The sequence below is a fragment of the Ammospiza caudacuta genome, chromosome 13, assembly GCF_027887145.1.
Source record: "Ammospiza caudacuta isolate bAmmCau1 chromosome 13, bAmmCau1.pri, whole genome shotgun sequence".
Classification (NCBI taxonomy): domain Eukaryota; kingdom Metazoa; phylum Chordata; class Aves; order Passeriformes; family Passerellidae; genus Ammospiza; species Ammospiza caudacuta.
The window spans coordinates 8,513,770-8,532,514 of record NC_080605.1 but is presented as its reverse complement, the minus strand read 5'-3'; the positions used below and the strand labels follow the sequence as shown (position 1 = coordinate 8,532,514).

The 18,745-nt window shown below is 45.5% G+C and overlaps 1 protein-coding gene across 1 annotated transcript; it reads left to right on the top strand.

Annotated features, from left to right (window-relative positions):
- The first annotated feature begins 387 nt into the window (after positions 1-387).
- SHCBP1 (SHC binding and spindle associated 1) lies at positions 388-12,392 on the top strand. Its single transcript, XM_058813649.1, has 13 exons — positions 388-529; positions 1,074-1,262; positions 1,774-1,889; positions 2,492-2,700; positions 3,489-3,581; positions 4,315-4,548; positions 4,655-4,820; positions 6,068-6,188; positions 9,101-9,232; positions 10,104-10,222; positions 11,046-11,132; positions 11,580-11,721; positions 11,937-12,392. Exons 1-13 carry the CDS (start codon positions 421-423, stop codon positions 12,254-12,256), a joined length of 2,037 nt encoding a protein of 678 aa, XP_058669632.1. The 5' UTR covers positions 388-420; the 3' UTR covers positions 12,257-12,392.
- The last annotated feature ends 6,353 nt before the right edge of the window (positions 12,393-18,745 follow it).

Genomic DNA, 18,745 nt, shown 5'->3' with positions numbered 1-18,745 from the left:
TGATGATTTTTTTCTTTTTTTTTTTTTCCTTTTTGACGGTGCTGATTGTTGGGTGCCTTTACATTTTTTGCGGTTTGGCCGCTTCTCTCCGGGCGCTGTGCGTCCGCTCTCGGCAGGGATGGCAGCCTGCCCGGCCGCCAGGCTGAGCGTGGAGCGCCCGTTGCCGGCCGGGCCGGGCCGGGCCGGGGCCGTTCGTGGGTTCGGCCGTGCCGGACGGGGGAGCCTCTGGAGCGAGCGCCGCCAGCGCGGGGCCAGCGGCGGAGCGCCCCGCGCGCCAACGGCCGCAGCGGCCGACGGCCAATCAGAGCGGGGCGCCGCCTGCCGACGGCCAATCAGAGCGGGGCGCTGCCGCCGCGAGCCAATGCGGGCGCGGCGCTGGGGCCGGCAGTTGCCCGGGCGGTTTGAAGCCGAGCGGACGGAATGGCGGAGCCGGGACCGCAGGGGAATGGCCTGGACTCGCCGGCTCCCGTCCGCGCTCCCGTCCCCAGCCCCGTCCCCGTCCCGCGGGAGCGCCCCGAGCAGGCCGAGGGTACGGGCTGCGTGTGCCTGCGGGCAGGGAGGGCGCGGGGAGCCGGTAGGGTAGGGCAGGCAGCGCCCCGCGGTCGGGCGGTGCCCTAGGGATGCAGCGGCGTGGAGGGGGCAGGAGGGCCGGGCAGGTCAGGCTGGGCTGCCCCGGCTGCTCCGCCGGGGTTCGGGTCCCCGCGGGCCGCGCCCGGGCACGGTAACGCCCGCTTGGCCGGACCCGCGGTCGCACCCCGGCTCGGGCCGTGGGCACCGCGCTGGAAAACGAGGGCTCTGGAAATGAGCCCTACAAATCAACTCTAAAATGTGGTGGAGGGTTTTTTTTCCTGTTAATGGTTAAGTTCTGGTGCGTTTCTCAGTGCCTACCTCGGCGCTGCAATGGGACGTGTGTGGGTGTGAAACGCTTCCCCAAGGGTCAGTTCGGGCGTGCTGTGGAAGGCAGGTTCAGGCCAGACCTTGGGCTGAGCTGATCTTTGGGAACAGCGTGGTGAGTGGGTGAGTGGTTGTGTGACAGTGTGCGGGGTTTGCTTTATTCCCGCTCCTCTTCCCAGATCCGCAGCGGGAAGATGCCGACAGTGACTGCAGCGCTGACTCCTGGAGTGACTATGGCAGCCGGGACAAGCCAGGGACTACTTTGGGAAGGACTGTGCCAGACGGGAATGTGCTTTTCCCGGATATTTTTTACACCGATCATCTTTTGTTTTACGAGCGATTCAGTGCTTACCAGGATTACATCTTGGGTAAGCAATTTTTTAATACTAAAGTAAGGTAGTGTTAGTTTTCTTGTAGTAACTTTAAACAATTCAGTTTCAGTGAAGTCAATTGTATATATTAAGCTGTGAGATACTTTTAATAAAGGGGACTGGGAAAGATACAGTGTCCTGCCTGCTTACGCTGTAACCTCAACTGCTCTAGCTGGTGGACCAGGAGGCAGCAATTTTGATATAAGTAACTAAAATGTGAATGATAGAAAGGCAGAACTGTTAGTAAGTAGTGGATCCTGTGCCTTATTTTAGCTGGTCTTCCTGAATTTTTTTTGTGTATTGTAAATCTGTTAAGATAAGGCAGTGGCTATGTGTTTAATACCATTGTATTATCATTTTAGTACTATTCTGTTATCATGAGCAGAATGAAGTCCAACTTTAGAAGTGGTAGAGGAACATTTCAATTGTGTTGACTTTCATTCTGCAGTGATCTGGAGGAGTTTCCTTCCAGTCCTTGCATAAATGTGGTGTCTTCGCTTTGTTGTAGCTGACTGCAAAGCCTCTGAGGTGAAGCAGTTCATAGCTGAGTACCTGGAGAAGGTTCTGGAGCCCTCAGGCTGGCAGGCCATCTGGCGCACCAACGTCTTCGACGTGCTCGTGGCGGTGAGTGCCTCGCTGCTGCTCGGGCATTTGTCTGCCCTGAACACAACTGACCTCTCTAACAGACTTGTCTGAGTCTCTCCATGTCCAGGTCTTGGATGTTCAAACTGGCAGTTCCATCATGTGGTTGAGGAGGGAAAAACTTTTTGGTCCCTCAGCTCTTTTCTGCCCAATTGGTGACAAAATGGCTTTCACTGGCCCGAGCTGTCTCTTTGGATTGTTTGTATCCTGTGAGCACTTTGAAAAATGACGCTCAAAGGAGTCCCAAAAGGCTATGAAGTATTGATTTGAGTTTGAGGATATTGCTTTTGGCATTTTTTAAAAACAGCAGCACAAAAAAAAAAAGGGATGGCGAAAATCAACTTACTGGCCTTGTTATGAGCATTATGAGGGATTTGAATGAAATTTTGCATATGGAAAATGCTCTCTAGCTGTGAAGTTGTGAGAAGATTGACACTTCAGCTGAGGAGATGGCCTTGGCTGTAAGGTGCCATTTGTGTGGGGTCAGTGGGGACCCAGCATGGCCCTGACTGAGGCACATCCCGTTGCCCTCCCTGAGCTGGCTCTGCGGTTCTGAGGGATTTCGGGGCTGTTTGTTCCCACAGGTGGTGGATGTGAATTTCCCAGCCCTGAAGGCAGTTGTGCAGCTCAGTGAGCCGTTCCTGTGCGAGTCCCAGGACAGCAGCTTCACCCTGGAGTGCATGCAGGAGCTTCTGGAGCTGAAGGAACATCAGGTCCTGCTGCAGGAGCTGTTTGTTGTGTATGATGAGTCAGGAGGGTTTGACCAGACAGCACTAGCCATAGAGCATGTCAGGTAGGACAACTGCACCCTGCTGCTACCCAAGTGGGCTCTGTCCTGAATTCTTGGGCCATGCTGGCAGCCCCACAAGCCAAGCTTTCCAAAGTCAATCTGATGACTGGTGCTGTGAGGAGACTGCTTTCCCTCTCTTTTTCACTACAGAGTTCTTTGTACTGTGTCACCTGTAGACTAATACACTGTTTTTTCTCTTCATTAACATTTTTTCTGGATTTTCTCTTTTTCTTATCCCATTGTTCTTTCTGCATTTTGCCTCTTCCCCTAAATTTGCTCTTTATCCTTTAGGTGTCTCTTCACATATTCTATTTTTTTTCTTCTTTATCACCTGTCTTTTTTCCACTTCCTTTTCTTTCAGGCACTACATGCTGTTTGAAACCTCTCTTACAAATAGGCTGTGGGACTGGACTAAAAAAGCTGAAACAGGAGGAATGACTTACATTGTCAGAAGGAGAGCTTAGCTGAAGGGTGATTGGCCAAAACCAAACAACCAGAAAGCCTCAGAATCTGAAGTGTGTCAGTCTTGCTTTTCAAAACCAGGGCTTAGCTGTTCACTCCCTTTTGAGGAAGTAGAACACAGGTTATTATGAATTTTGAGCTTAGACACACAAAGTAAAACTCTTTATGCAGGTAAGCAACAGGCAGGAAGGATGACTGTGTGTGTCTGAGCAGCCTAAGGGACAGTAATGTGAATTTCTAGAGAGAGGTGAATTCTCAGCTTGGTTACACTGTGTTTCCAGTGCTGTTGACGCTGCTCTCCTGTGTGATTTAACACTTTGCTTCCCAAGGTTCTTCTACCGCTGCATCTGGAGGACCTGGGACGAGGAGGAGGAGGATGAGTTTGATTACTTTGTGAGATGTGTTGAGCCCCGACTGAGACTGTGAGTGCTACACCTTGGCTGTTCCTAGGGCAGAACCACTGGAATTGTCATGTGGGAACAGGGACTCACAATTAGGTGTAAAAAGCCCCTGTTGATTTGTAAGCCAAAGCAAGTTTAACAGCATTTACTGTGTGCTGGTCACAATCTTGTATGGAAAGAGATCACAACTGAGGTTGCCACTTGATTTCTGAGTCTTGGTGTTCCATCAGATGGTGCCCCAAACCCAGCAATAGTCATCCTCACACTCATAGGAGTTTAATCCTTATAAAAGTTGGCATGGGATGCTCCACTTTAACCTCTGGGCATAAAATAAAAACCACAACAGAGCTGAACGTAAACAAAAACTTGTAAATTGATTATTATCCAGGAGGAATGTGTGTGAATCTTTGTTATTCTAGTAAAGGCTTAGATATTACCTTCTAAATTGTTACTCTTTTTTAATGGCTGTGCTTATGCCTTTTTTTTTAGGGTGAGTTTCTGATAGTAGACAATAGTAGATAGTAGACACCTCTTTCAAGGTGGGTGGGCAGCTGTTTAGAAAGTAAAATGTTTGTGTCTGTTCAGATTTTTTTGGTTTTGCTGCTTCAAATAAAATGGAGCAGTGTTGATGTAGACTGCAGAGAACCTTGACTCAAGTAACTGATGCAGAACTCCTCAGGTTCTCTCCAGCATCATGTTTGGTCTGTGAGGATTGTACGTGTGCCCTGTGCTGACCCCTTGCTCTGAACTGCAGGCACTACGACATCCTGGAGCACCGGGTGCCTTCTGGGCTGGTAGCTGATCACCAGAACTTGTTATCTCAATGTGAAGAGCTCTATGAGAAGTTTTTAAATGTGAGGAACACCTTATCAAGCAGTGATTCAGACTCAGAAGCAGAAAACGTTTCCATGGTGGAAGGACTAAAATTGTATGAGCAAGTGGAGCACATAAAACAAAGGCTGAAAGTGATTGAGAATCCCCTGCTGAGGTAACTGGTGGGTTTGTGCAGGGAGGAGGCTCCTGAGGGGAGTCACAGAACTCGGAGGAGGTGGGGATGGAAGGAGGAGCAGTTGGCTCTGTTGCTTTTGTTGCAGGTATGTGTTTGGTTACCAAAAATACGGCAGCCTCCAGGCTAAAGGACTGAGGTCAACGGGTGCCAAGGTCATTCATGTTGTGCCCTGGAACATGAAAGCAGATCTGCTCCAGCAGTTGACAAGAGACAAACTTTGCCCAGAATCTTGTGGAACCTTAGAAATACAGGTGCAGTAGCAGGAATTGTCTGTCTGCTAATAGTTTTCTCTCTCAAGACACAATGTGGAAGGATAAGTTAATTTACCACATGCAAGATAGTACAGTGGTGGGGTTGTTTTGTCAGTTCAAAAAAAAAAAATCACTGTAATTTAAACAATTAGTGGTAAAATTGTATGATTCAAATAATTTCTTTTAATTCATTGAGTACTCTATACAAGCAGCTTCCTGTGTGTAGGAAATGAGATGAACCTCTAATAACTCTACAACGAAACACTGTAAGGCATGACACTGTAGTTTTGAAATGCCCATGTCTTTTGATGCTGCTGCTAATGATCTAGGGTTTGAAGGAGGAAGCCCACATTTCTTGCTTTGGTACTGTATAGGAAATACATTTATTTTAGGAGCAGCCATGTTTAGTTTTAGTGAATTCAGACAAGACTTGCTACTTCAGCAGTTAAGAGGAAGCTGAATTCCTTGGAACCAAGTGAAATGATCTGCTGTGTTCTGATCACATTAATGAATTACAGATTGCCAGAATGGAGCGGTGGGGAAGGTCCTGGAGGAACTTTTAGGCTATAAATCTGATTTTCTGACTTGGCAAGTGAAAAAGTGCTCTTATTATGCTTACCCTGGAATTTGCTGGGAAGCAATAAATGTGTAGTTTTTATTTACTATTTGTTATTCTTCAGTATGGAATCCCTCAGTAATGTTTTTTAAGGATATCACCCTACCCTCTTTATCAAGGAAAAGGATCGTGTGGGCACTATTTACTACTGTGGTATTTGAACTCTGTTTGGGGGTGACTCGCACCAGGAACAAACACAGGAGTATTCAGACTAACTCTGATCTACTTTGCTGAATTGTTTGCTTTTTATTTTCTTTACCTTCTGTCATCTATTTCTTCATGGCAAATTCATGTCAAACCACTTAGACACAATTGAAGTGTTGGCCTGGAACCAAGTCCATAGTGAAGTTTGCTTTGGGGTGCATGTGCTCTTTTATTTGTGTATGCCCCAGTTTTTTCCTGGGGGAATGGATGTGACACAAACATCCAAGTCATGTGTTCAGACTGGTTTTGTCTGCAGAGAGCTACAATTCTTGAATTCAAAGTAGAAATTTTGTATTATTAATGCCATTGAAAGGGTTTCTTTGAAGCAAAAGCAGCAACATTTAATTGAAAGCAAGCTCTACAGGCATAAATGCATCCATTTTTCCACATTCTTTGGGAGCTGATTGGTTTTTTTTGTCTTTTGCAGTTTCACCGTGATCCCCTGGCAGCTGTGAGTGCCTGCTATGAAGGAGACAGAGTCATCATCTGTCCTGGCCATTATTTTGTGGATGGCATGTTCTCCATTGCAGATTCAATAGAACTAGAAGGTAGCAGGTTTGCTAGTCTAAAGGTCCTTAAACAAGCAAATGGAATGTCTTAAACTGGCTCTGTGTAAGGATTTACTCTTTGCAGAATTTACCAGGAGGTTTTTTCTTCAAAGTATTCCTGTTTCTTCTGTAAAGCTGTGCCTAATGCAGGGTGGAGTGAGCTGTTTAATTAGCTTTAGTGCAGATAAGCTGCAGATTTTGCTGATTAATAGCACATTCATGATTTCCTCCTATTGTCTGTATAAATGGTGATTATATAGGTAATAGAGAGGATTCAACAGAAACATAAGGGACTTGTTGGTTGTAATAGTGGAAACAGAGAAGTAATTCTGAGAGGCTTCTACTAACTTAGGAGTGGTTGAGAAATGTCCTTGTTCTCTGAGTGTCTGACTGTGCCTCAGGGCAGCCTGAGCCCCAGAGCTGGTGCAGCCCAGGGAGTGCAGGGGGCAGGAGGTGCAGTTGGGATTTACTGATCCTTGCTGATTTACTGAGGGGGAGCAGGGGCTGCCAGCCTGGCTCTGCACTGAGTGAAGCACGTGGGTGGAGGAGGCAACTTTTGATTAACACATTTTTTTTTTTCTGCACAAACAGAAACAACAGATGTGATTTTAGGATTTTTCTTGCAAAATATTTGTGTTTTAAATACTTCTGCTTTGCCTAGGATATGTTGCTGTCTCTGCCTCAGCATTCTTGATTTCTCAGTGTATCCCTTTGCTTTAGGCAGGCACACACTGCTGCAGTGCTACAGTCTGTTTATCACTGGGCTTCTGTAGCTGTTCAGATACTTATTTAGTTGCATTTTTATCTTGTCAAAGCTTCTTAATGAGAAGAAGGCTGAGGGTTTAATTTCCTGCTGTTCTGGACTTTATTTTTCTTGCCCTTCTTGTTTTATGAGTCATTTTCATTCTTGCCCATCTCCAGTGTGTGTTTGATTTATGCAGACACACATTGTGATAACCAGTGCACCTGCAGGACAAGGGACATGGATAAAGTGCTTTATTTATCTCAAGAATGACATTGGTCTGAAATTGTGTGTGGTGCTATTTATTGCTTTTCTAGCTTTGAGGAAACTTAAATACAAATGGTGCAGTAGCACACATTAAGGATGAGCTGCTCTATTTTAAGAAGCAAGGCATATAAATATGTATTTTTAGTTCAAACCATGCTCTGAATAACAAGTGCTTGTCAGGTATTTAATCTTCTTATAAGGACTCCTGTTAGATAGGGAATTATACCAGTAGGAGCAGCCAGGAACATTTGAAGTAGGAGCATCAAGACAAACTCTGCTGGCACTAATCTGAGCAGCTGGCTGCTTTGGTGGCTTTTTTGGAATGGAGGGGTGACTCATGAAAGATATGTCACTTTGCTTAGTGGAGCTTTTATTTTTTCCCCGCTACTGTGCAGTCAGTAGTGAGGTTGAAAGTATGGAGATTAGTAAATCAGGGATAAATAAAACTTCACGGGAACTAAATAAGGTTAAAGCAGTAGCAGCTGCAGGAAGTGATAACTTCCGTGCCAGACAAGAAGGGGTTGCAGAGGCACCAAAGAACTTCCCTTCTGCTTGTGCCATGGCTGGGAACCTGCAGCATCAGCTGTGACAGTGGCACTGGGTGACAGTGGGTGACAGAGGCCTTTGGCTGCTCTGGAGCCCCTCAGGCAGGGGCACAGCCCTGCTGGGCAGTGAGCAGCCCTGGGCAGCAGGTGAATCTTCATTCCAGAGCTGCTGCTTCACAGGTGAGGTGTCAAGCAAGCTAAAGGCACTTAGAGAACTGCAGGCACTCTGCAGATAGTCATTCCTAAAACTCCTGCTTTGGATAACAACATCTTTGTGTGGTGAGAAGTTAAACTTGTGCTGTCCTGTGCTGCTCTCTTTTTACATGCTGGAACTGCCCCGTGCCACCTCCTCTTCAGGGGTGACCATAAATCAGTGGCAGTGGGAACAGATTTCTGGGTAATATCATGTGTTGAAGTATCAATCACTTAACTTGGCATTAAATGGCCTGTCTTTAAAACTTTCTGCCAACTCTTGTTCAAAGCTTTTTATTTTCATTTTGTTTTTAACTTTTCTCCTTGCATGTGGCACTGTTTATTTATTTCTGAACTTGGTTAGAAGCCAACATCCTGCTTGGGCACTTCTTATCTGTGTGTGCTTTCAGCAAATGATAGGGCTCGTGCTGCTGTAATGGATGTGGCATTATTGCTTTCCTTATCATGATTCTTGTCAGTGACAAGCAATAAAAGCTTTACATGCTCATAAATTTTCCTGTAAGTGCTTAAATGCTGACAACTGTGGATGGTTTAGTAAATCAATGCTGGCATGTGCTTGTGAAAGCTGCTTTTTAAACTGAATTAATCTGGAAGCCTGTGCAACACAGGAGCACTGAATTTTCCCCCAAATTCCATGTAAATAGGGAAGCTGAATGAAGCATGCTAACAATATCAATCCCTCTGCACTTTTTTTTTCTCATGTTGTAGTGTGACTGCTTTTTCCATCTGTGTTATTGGGAATCTCTGCCTGCTGTGGTGAACTTCTGTCCTTTGAGAGCAGACTGGAGATGCCTGTGTGTCCTCAATTCCTGCATCCCCCTGCTCTGTTGGTAACTTTTGGGAGTCAGAACTTTGGCATTGGCAAAAGTGAGCTCAGTTACCCGTTTGTTCAACTTTCTCAGATAACTTTTGCATTTTGTTGTGTGCCATTCAAGCAAGGTAACTTTCGAGTTTAGTTTGGAGTTCCTGTACCTTGGCACAGAGGGGATGTAAGGAGTAGTCTGGCCACTTGTTGAAAATCCTGTTCAAGGCATTAAAACATCAAGCTTTAAACTTCTGTCATGGATTTCAATGTCTGTTATGTTCTGAGCACCTCATTGTCACCAGATGTTCTCTGAGCTTGCATCTCTCACCTCTGCCCTTAGGCTATGGCCTGCCCGATGATGTCGTGATAGAAAAACAAGGGAAGGGAGACAACTTCTTTGACTGTACAGGAGCCAACGTAAAGATCTCCAATCTGAAGTTAGTGCAGCATGATGCTGTGGAGGGGATTTTAAGTAAGTGTAGAAGCATCTTGATTTTTTTGTGACTCTTTAATAATAAGTGTTAAAGCTGGAACCCAGTGTTGCAGTTTGCAATATTTTGTTAAAGAGGAGCCCTACAGGTATACATACTGAGCCTTCCCCCTCTTTTTTTTAACTTGCTTATGATGTGGAAATCAAAATAACTTCTGTTTGTACTTTCAAGCTCTTGTGGCTCTTATGCTTTATTCTTCTGCTGGGTTAAGATCATTAACTGGATCTTGTTGTGCTGTTAAGGCAGCCTGACTCTGAGTGCAGCACAGCCTGTGTCAGGCTGCCTGGAAATGGAAACAATTCTGTGCACAGAAGAGCCCCCATGGCAATGCTCAGCTGTAGCTGACCCAGCCAGTGCTCCAGTGAGGAGCAGCACAGGCTGTAGGAGTGCTGTAGAACTTTGTTTGCAGCACCTTCAAACTGACACTCAGCTAAGTCTGAGTTGTATCCAAGTTTATTGGCTGTGGCCTTGTCTTTGCAGAAGGTGCTAGCTAATATTTCTTCTCAACAGACATTTGGGTTTTAAACATGTTAAAATGTTTATTAACACTTGTATGCATGTATTTAATATCTTTTGAGTCCAAACGTCTCTTAGGAATGTAATGAAAAGAATTATTGCTGTCATCAATAAAGAAGTCAACCTGTAAGACACATCTCCAACCAGGGCTCCATTGTAGCAGTGTCCCTGCTTAGACCAGAAAAGCAGCACGAGTTCAAACCACACATGAGCAAATCACTGAAGTGGATAAAATGAAAATATCACCCTGCAAAGCTGCTGCAAGGCTGTGTCTGTAGGAGGGGTTTGTCTTTGCAGAACTGGTTCATCTAGCAGGAATTGTTTCTGTGTATGCAGATGTGCATCATGGGAAAACAGCACTGGAGAATTGTGTATTACAATGTGAAACCACTGGAATAACAGTGAGGACATCAGCTGAGCTACTGATGAGGAACTCAGATCTCTATGGGGCAAAGGTACACACTCATTCTTAAATTTGGCTTATTTCCCAATTTAAAAGAAAGGTTTCTCTTTGGAAATAATGCAGTCAGTCACAGGGTGGCCTGTGTTGCTCTGGAGAGAACCTTTGCAAATTCATTTTGGACAGCTACATGTTACTGAATCAAGATTGGTCTCGGGGGTCTTGTAGCCTCTTATCAAGTCTAGTGAAGTGTCTCATGCTGATTTGTGTGTGATGATAGCAAAGTGATGCAGTAACAGGGGACACCTGTGAAATGACCATTGCTGCATGGCTGGTCCATGTCCTGCAGTACTTCTGTAGTGATTCTCTGGTCTCTCTGCCCATAGCCAGTTTTCTCATTTCTGTTTCTGCAAGTGAAATGTTCTTTTTGGACACCTGTGATTCTTACAGAGGGATGCTAAACACAAAAATGGACTCTGATACTCTTTGGGTATTTTGAAGAATGATGGAGCTTGAGGTATTGAGAGGGAGACTAAAGCACAAGCAAGTTCAGCTGCTCCTGAGCAGGCCTTCATGGACTGCTGCCCCATGCTGTGGGGCCTCAGCCTTGAGTACTGCTGCTTGAGATGGGGAACAAAGCTGTGAAGCTGGAGGGGTGACACAGTTTTGCATTGTGCAAACTGGTAGGTGAACACAAAGATTTGCCATGGAGTGGTGGAGTTCAATGGAAAATGTGCCTAAAACTCCTTGTGAACTGCTACCAACTGTGTCTTGTAGGGTAAAAATGTGCCTCAACTCCTTGTGAACTGCTACCAACAGTATCTTGGGTAAAAATGTGCCTGAACTCCTTGTGAACTGCTGCCAACTGTGTCTTGTAGGGTGCTGGTGTGGAGATCTACCCAGGAAGTGCGTGCACCCTCCTGCACAATGGGATCCACCACTGCAAGGAGGGAATACTGGTCAAGGTGAGTCCCAGTCACAAGGTACTGGTTTGCCAAAAGCTAATTAATCACTGCTGCAATTAGTGCTAGTAGGTTTGGGTTGGCTCAGACCCTGCTGTGCTATGCTGGAACTCTTACCTGTCACACATGATGCTGGCCTTGCAGTTGCCTTGATCCTTGCTGGATGAACTAGTTCTGCAAAGCCAAACTCCTCCTAGAGACAGACAGCTTTGCAATATGATATCTTCATTTTTATCCATTCCAGCAATTACCTGGTTTTATTTCTTATCTGCCTTTCACTAAGGAGAAAATCAGAAAATGAGAAAGGAGAAAATGCCTTTCACTATGTCTCCTGCGTAGGCAAATAATCCTTCTCTAGCTAATACAGAGAACTGATTCTACCTAAAACTAAAAGATTTTTATGTCCCTATTGCTGGACATGACATGTTAGATTTCTCTTTTGTTCTGTAGAACTTCTTGGATGAAGTTTATGAGGCTCCCAGGATAACCATGGTTAACAATATGATCCACAATAATGAAGGCTATGGTGTGGTCCTAGTTAGACCAGCAATGCCCTCTGAAATGAAGGATGCTGCAGCACAGGAAACAACAGGTACTTTACTTTTCTTAGAAGAAACTCCTGAAACTACTAACTCTAGGTTTTTGGATTGCATACTTCCTAACTTTGAAATTTGTGGCTGTCATGAAGTACATAAAGTACCAAAGAGTGGGATGAGTTGACAGTGATTGAAGAAAATTAATTCCAGGATTTTTTAATGGTGTGGCTGCTTTGCATGACTGTTGATGACATTCTGTTTCCTGCCTTAGGGTGCACACAGCCTACCCAGGCAGGTGATGAGGCAGCCTGTGCAGAGGGCTCCAGGCAAGAACAACCTGGATGTGTAACTGATGAGTTGGAGCTTTGTAAGCGAGCTCAGACTTCTGAACAAGCTGAAAACAACTCTGAAATTGCAAATGTACTTGGGGCTACTTCTGCAAAGAAGAGACAGATACACAGGAAAAGACTGAGTAAACTGGGATTTACAGAAGCTGATGACAACTTAATGTCACAGGAAATGTTTGTTTCTGTTGATGGCAATCAGTTCAAATGGAATGGGAAGGGAAGTTTTGGTATCTTTTTTTTCTGACTATCTTGCCTCCTGCTGCCATTGCAGTAGGATTTGTACAGTTATTAGTTAGGTCACATGCCAAGAGTTGTGTTATGGTATTATGCTTTTATTACCCAAGTGTAATCCCTATTAAAGGACTGGGGCTTAAAACTCACTTGGTTCTTCTGTCCATCTTCTGCACACCTTAAATCTCCTGGGTGAGCTGCCTTTGTGATGCACATGTAGTACTTCTCTTGCATTTCATTTTAAGCCTGGCTGAGCTCTAGACCATGTCTTGTCTCTGTTTTTAAAATCAGTTTTATTACCAAAGGGTCAGGTTGGAGGACCCACAGTGTGTCATCTGGTCTTACCTCCCTGCTCCTGCAGGGCCATCCCAGAGCTCATGGCGCAGAGTTGTGTCCAGGATTGTTGTGGAATGTCCCCAGTGAGGGAGACTGCACACCTTCCATTGGCAGCCTGGTCAGTGCTTGGTCACTGCACAGGAAAGTTCTTCCTCACGTTCAGGTGGAACTTTGTGGCCATCATTTCCAGCCTGTTCCTCTTGTTCCATTGCTGAGAGCCTGGTCTGTGCTCTGACACCTCCCTTTGGACACTGACAGACAGAGATGGAGTTCCTTCTCAGTCATCTCTTCTTGAGGCTGAGCAGCCCCAGCTCCCTCAGCCTTCCCTCAGCAGAGCTGCTCCTGTCCCCTCACCATCTGTGTCACCCTCAGCTGGCCCTGCTCAGGAGCTACACGTCACTCTGGCACTGGGGAGCCCAGAGCTGGGCACAGCCCTGCAGTGCTCCTCACCAGGGCTGAGCAGAGGGGCAGGGTCACCTCCCTGAGCTGCTCAGTGCTCTTCTCAAAGTCCCCCAGGATCCCGTTGGCCTTACAGGTACCCAGGTTGTGGTGATGGGGAGTGGGGCTGGGCTGAGCCTCATCCCCAATGGGCACAGCTGTGAGCAGCAGTGACAGCAATGAGCCATGGAGTGCCCAGGGGCACTGAGCAACCACCAAAGGGAGCAGAGGGCACACAGGGGCAGGGCATGGACAGTGAGGGGCACACAGGTGCAGGGCATTGACAATGAAGGGCACACAGGGGCAGGGCATTGACAATGAGGGGCACACAGGGGCAGGGCATTGACAATGAGGGGCACACAGGTGCAGGGCACTGACAGGGGCACACAGGTGCAATGCATTGACAGTGAGGGGCACACAGGTGCAGGGCACTGACAGTGAGGGACACACAGGTGCAATGCATTGACAGTGAGGGGCACACAGGTGCAATGCATTGACAGTGAGGGGCACACAGGTGCAGGGCATTGACAGTGAGGGGCACACAGGTGCAGGGCATTGACAATGAAGGGCACACAGGTGCAGGGCATTGACAGTGAGGGGCACACAGGGGCAGGGCATTGACAGTGAGGGGCACACAGGTGCAGGGCATTAACAGGAGGGTATAAAAGGCTGGGCCAAAGAACAAGAAGGGCAGATGCTTGCAGCCTTCTGAGGTGACCTGGTGTTACTGCGTACGGGCAGATGCCTGAAGACTTCTGATGAGGTAAGGTGTTACTGTGTTTGGGGGAATGTTTAAAGCCTTCTGGAACTTTACGGTGATGCTCTGTATTGTGGCAGTCTGAACTCTGACATGTGCTGTGGCACTCGTGGTCACAAGGACCCCCAGGATCCCCAGCTGCTTTCTTGTGCTTGTCTGTAGCTGCTCATGCCTGCCTGTGGTTGGGCCCTGCTGCGTGTGGGTGTGCCCCCGTGTTTTGTGCTCTGCAGAGTGCACTTGAGTCACTCCCACAGTAAGATGCACTTGTGTAATTGTTGCTAAATCACTGGGTGGTCTTAACCCACCCTAATAAGGCCTTAATTGCTCACTACAAAATTAAAGCCTGCAAACAGCAGTAAGACCAAGTACCACTTCGTTTGAGAGTCCCCAGACAGTCTTTTAGAGCTTTTCTTCAAAGTCTTGTTTTAAAGTTTGCCCTTTTGTTCAGCTGCTTTTCTGCAGGTTTGGCGTGCTTGTTTAATGGTGTGTTTAATAGTGTGAACCATGTTTTTCACAGGCATTTTTCACATTAGCACGTTCTTGCTCTTCACAAAGTCACCTATGTATCTGTTTGTAAGGAATATCAATTCATGGACAAACAACTGCAGGTTGGGAGAGAAATACATCAGGTTAAAGCTGGTGTTTGGCTGGCAGAGTACCTTTGAAATGGCTGATACTCATACAACGTGCTTTCATAAAAAAAGCACTATTTGAGATGGGGGTCCAGGATTGTGCCAGCATTCCAAGATTGTGCAGGATCTGAATAACAAAAACATGTTACAGTTCCATGGTCCAGCTGCTGTTTGGAATTACAAAGCAGCCTAGGACATTGTGCCATCCTTTCCCTGCTTCGGGACGTTGGTGTTTTGGGGGCAGACAGACCTCCTGATTACTCTTGTCTTTTTAAGTATGGGAAGAATTGCTTCTTTTTTTTGACTTGTTTGAAATATAGGGAGAAATGCAGCGGCGACGGCCTAGCTGTTGTTCGCCCAGGCCGGCCGGCCAGCAGCAGCACGGGGGGCACTGTCCCGACAGCCGGGCTTGGGGACAGCGCCTCGGGCACACCCAGCGCTGGGGCTGCGGCGGCTGCCAGGGAAAGGACGAGACCGCTTAGAAGCTGCAAAGAACAGGAACTAAAGAGCGCTCTGCCTTTGGGACAAGGCCGGACTTAATGAAATCCGGGGAGCCAGCAAATGATGAGAATAAGGGCGGGGCAACATGGGTTTATAAAGGGAGTGGGAGGTGGGGGTGGAAGCGGTGCAGGGACGAATGGGAATCCAGGGGGGAGTGGGGTGCATGAGACTGACATACAGGGAAACCAATGGATACAGCTTAAAGGAGGGGCCCCCGCCCCTGGGCCAATCACTGCAAGCCCTGGGAGAAGTTTCTGGAAGAAAGGGAGTGAGCAGGGAGTGAGTGGCAGGGCCCGGGGGCGGGGCAGAGGGAAGGAGACATTGGGGTGCCGGGGTAACCGGGGAGGAGCAGAAATGGATCCACGGGTAACCATGGGGACCGGGGAGATTGACACAGAGCGGGGAGGGGAGGGAGAGCCTGGGCAGAGCCATTTTAGCGTGAGGGGAACAGAGCAATGCAACTCAAACACAGGGACAGCAAACAAGCACAACACAACAGAGAAACAGCAGAAACCTGTTGGCCTTAAGATGGGATTGAGGTGGCAGGAGGTGTGAGAGCCTTTGTCTTGCATCCCACCCCTTTTCTGGTCTTTGAAGTCATTCCCTTCTGCCCCCTGATTTGCTGGAAACAAACTGTAAACCACAACTGCCTCGAGTGTCCCCTGTTCAGATGTGTCTGTCTTGTGTTCCTTTCCCATTCCTGGGGCAGGTGTCATAGATGACCATGTTTTTCTTTTTGGCACTGCATGGTGTAGTAACAGATTGCTGTTCAGTTGTGAAGCTTTGCATTTTTCTTTGGTCATGAAAAGATAAGCCTGTAGTTGTCTCATGGCAGATATGTGCTTGATGATTTTAATTAGAATAATTAAATGCAGAGAGAGCAGCTGAATTAGCTAGATTTAAGTTGCTATTTCAGTGTATCCATTTATGCATGGACAATTCATTATGGTCAGGGTTATTCTGCCTTTTTGCACATGTATACCAGGGCAACCCTTGCTCTTTCATGAATAGTGAAATAAATTAATCTCTTGGACTTTTCAAATTGCAATTTCTTTCAAAGCAATGAAGAAATTGCCAAAACCCCCACACAGATGAGCGTTGGTTTTGTTTTTTCCATTAGCTATATGAGGTACTTGCATTTTTACTCCTAATGAAAAATCAATTCCATCATTTCAATATAAGGTAACTTTGATAATTTCTACTCTTTAAGGAAGATACTCTGCAGTTTTCAATTTAAGCGTCATCTATGTTTATGTTCCTTCCCTGACTGAGAGTAATTTCAACAAGCCAATAATTATGCAATTTTAGAATTTTCTTTGGTTCTATTGCTGTATTATTGGGAAAACTTGTCTGAGACTTTTCTAATGTTATGGGGAAATTATAGTAAAGGCACAGAGGAAATCCTCACTCTGATAAATGTGTACTGTAGCACATAAAAAGCTGTGCTAGGAACCTTGATTGTGCTAGGAACCTTGATGAGACCAATTGATATGTATAAGATGCCTCTGTTATGGTGAAATTCACCATTTCCATTCCCAGCCTAATTCCAGGACTAGCTAATGTGGAAAGCAGTTTCCAAATCCATCTTGAATTGTGTTTCATGTGATATTTGGATATTTAGAATATAATTCTATTATGGGTTGGAGAGCCATTTTAACTTGAACTGTATCTTACAGGAACATACTGCCTTACTTTTCCTATTGCAGTAATGCTGTTTCTACAAAACTTTGTATAAAATTGTTCTGTTTTCCTCTCTGCTGGCTGTTGGTCTTTATCAGAAGCAGCAGTCTGGCCTTACCAGGTTGCTTTTTAAAGATGTGATTGCAATAGAATTAACTGCCTGAACTGTTTAAGAACACAGGTCTTGGACAACACCAGTAAAATGTTTTAGGAGCTGCTTCTGAAGTACAGAATGAATGATTGTTGTATTTCTACAACAACTCTACAAATAATGGGGGAAAACTCATCCAGTGATGTAAGGAAGAGAAGATCATTAATAGTCAGTAAGTTTCTAACCTGGGAAGTGTGTCAGTAAGTGAGGGAAAAAGAACAGTGCAATAAAAGCTTTAGAAACCAGGTATGCCACCAAATGTCCAGAGACATAAAATAGCAGGGTGAACTTTCTTGAAGACAAAATGTTTAAAAGGGAACTTATCTGACTGCACTAAGAGAGTTTGATTTAAATTTATACTAAATCCATTCCTGTAATGTCAGATTATGTGGAGAGTTAAAAATAAAGCTTAGCCTGCTATGAATAATTCCCTATTCTAAATTCTGAAATGCTTCAGCCAGAAATGGGAAGAAATGTGCACAGAACTGACATGTTTTACCAGAATGCTGTACATGCTTTTACTTTGTGCTGCTCATGCCTTTCTTTTGGGACACCTCATTTTCAAATGAGTTAACAAGGGGCTTAGAATTACCACAGACTAGCATCATAACTTTTGCTTCAGTGTTTTCAAATCCAAAAGAAAATAGTGTTTGGGAGTGTATTAATGACATCCTGTGGGTAAGGGGGTGAAATGCTGTGCTCTCATTAGATGTGCTGCTTTGTAACATGCAGTATTTTAAATCTGTTACAAATGGTGAAAAGAGGTTAATGCTGCAGTTCAGGCATAGGGAAATAGCTGTAACTTGCCTATTTTGTGATTTCTTAGACTTTAGCAGAGGAGGTCTAGAGCTTTTGAGTATAGTCCATTTAACAAGAAATTCAACATTTTTAAAGGGGAAAAAATATCCATAGGGGGCTTCAACTTTCACATTATCTCCCCAGACAAACAGGCATAGCTGACTGACTATTAGACATTCTGAGGACATTCCTATGGTTCCATTCCAGATTGCAGATGTCCCTCTAATAGGACTTTTATTTTCTCTGAACTCTTTGATTGTATAAAAATATTTGTAATTTTGGAAAATATTTACTCAGTAACAGAAATAACACCTAGATGTTTTACAAGTGAATTTAGTGCTGTCTGATATGCTTGACTGACAGCCCTAGGGACATATGCTCCATTTGGTGTCCCAGAACAGACACACTGTGGAGTAACAATGTGCTAGAACTGTTAAAAATTCAGAGTGAAAATTTAGTCTCTTGCTGTATTCATGGTGGTATTGCCATGTATTCCATCTGTTCTGCTAATGCAGGCAGTCAAGCACACATCTCCCCTGTGATATAGTGACTTTAGTGAGGCAGAGATCTGTCTGCATGTAAAATATAATTACATAAACAATTCATATAGCCTGGGTCTAAGATTTCTGCCAGGCACTTACTGCAGCTGGTTACTATAGAAACAGGCAAAGGAGGCTGGTTTGAATTTGTTGCTTCACTCTGTGTGTGGCTTTCCATTTTCTTGTGGTTTGTTTCAGATGGGAAACATGCCAATGTAATGTCTGTACACAAACAGTTTAAAGCCAGTCCCATGGGGAGTGCAGCACTTTTCCCTTGTGTAAATCACTTTTTTGTGGGAGTGCTCTGTCCCAGTCCTCTCAGTTTCTCAGTATTTTTGTGTGTAACATCATACTGTCAGAAGCACTGGTACTGTGTTTGTGCTCCTTCCCTCCTGGAACACATCTATTAGTTGTTTTTTTAAAAAAAACCTGCACTAAATTGAGGTGGACACACCAGGAGAAGTGGGTGGACATAACAAGTGCCTGTAAAGCTCCACAGTTTCATATATCATGACACAGTTAGGGCTTTTAGATTGGGGCACAGAGGAGAAAGTCCCAGCAGCTTCATTGGCTGAAATAGTCACGGAGGAAGGCACTGAGTGAAGGGTAGGGTGTCAGTGGGGAAAAAGGATTAACATGGGGAAGGATAATTGTGCTTTACACTGAGCCT

Bases quoted from the DNA above. Each gene is read 5' to 3' on its own strand.
- SHCBP1 (XM_058813649.1), top strand. From the start codon at position 421: ATGGCGGAGCCGGGACCGCAGGGGAATGGCCTGGACTCGCCGGCTCCC. The intron at 530-1,073 runs GTACGGGCTGCG...TCCTCTTCCCAG, and splicing joins GCGCCCCGAGCAGGCCGAGG to ATCCGCAGCGGGAAGATGCC. The intron at 9,233-10,103 runs GTAAGTGTAGAA...CTGTGTATGCAG, and splicing joins TGCTGTGGAGGGGATTTTAA to ATGTGCATCATGGGAAAACA.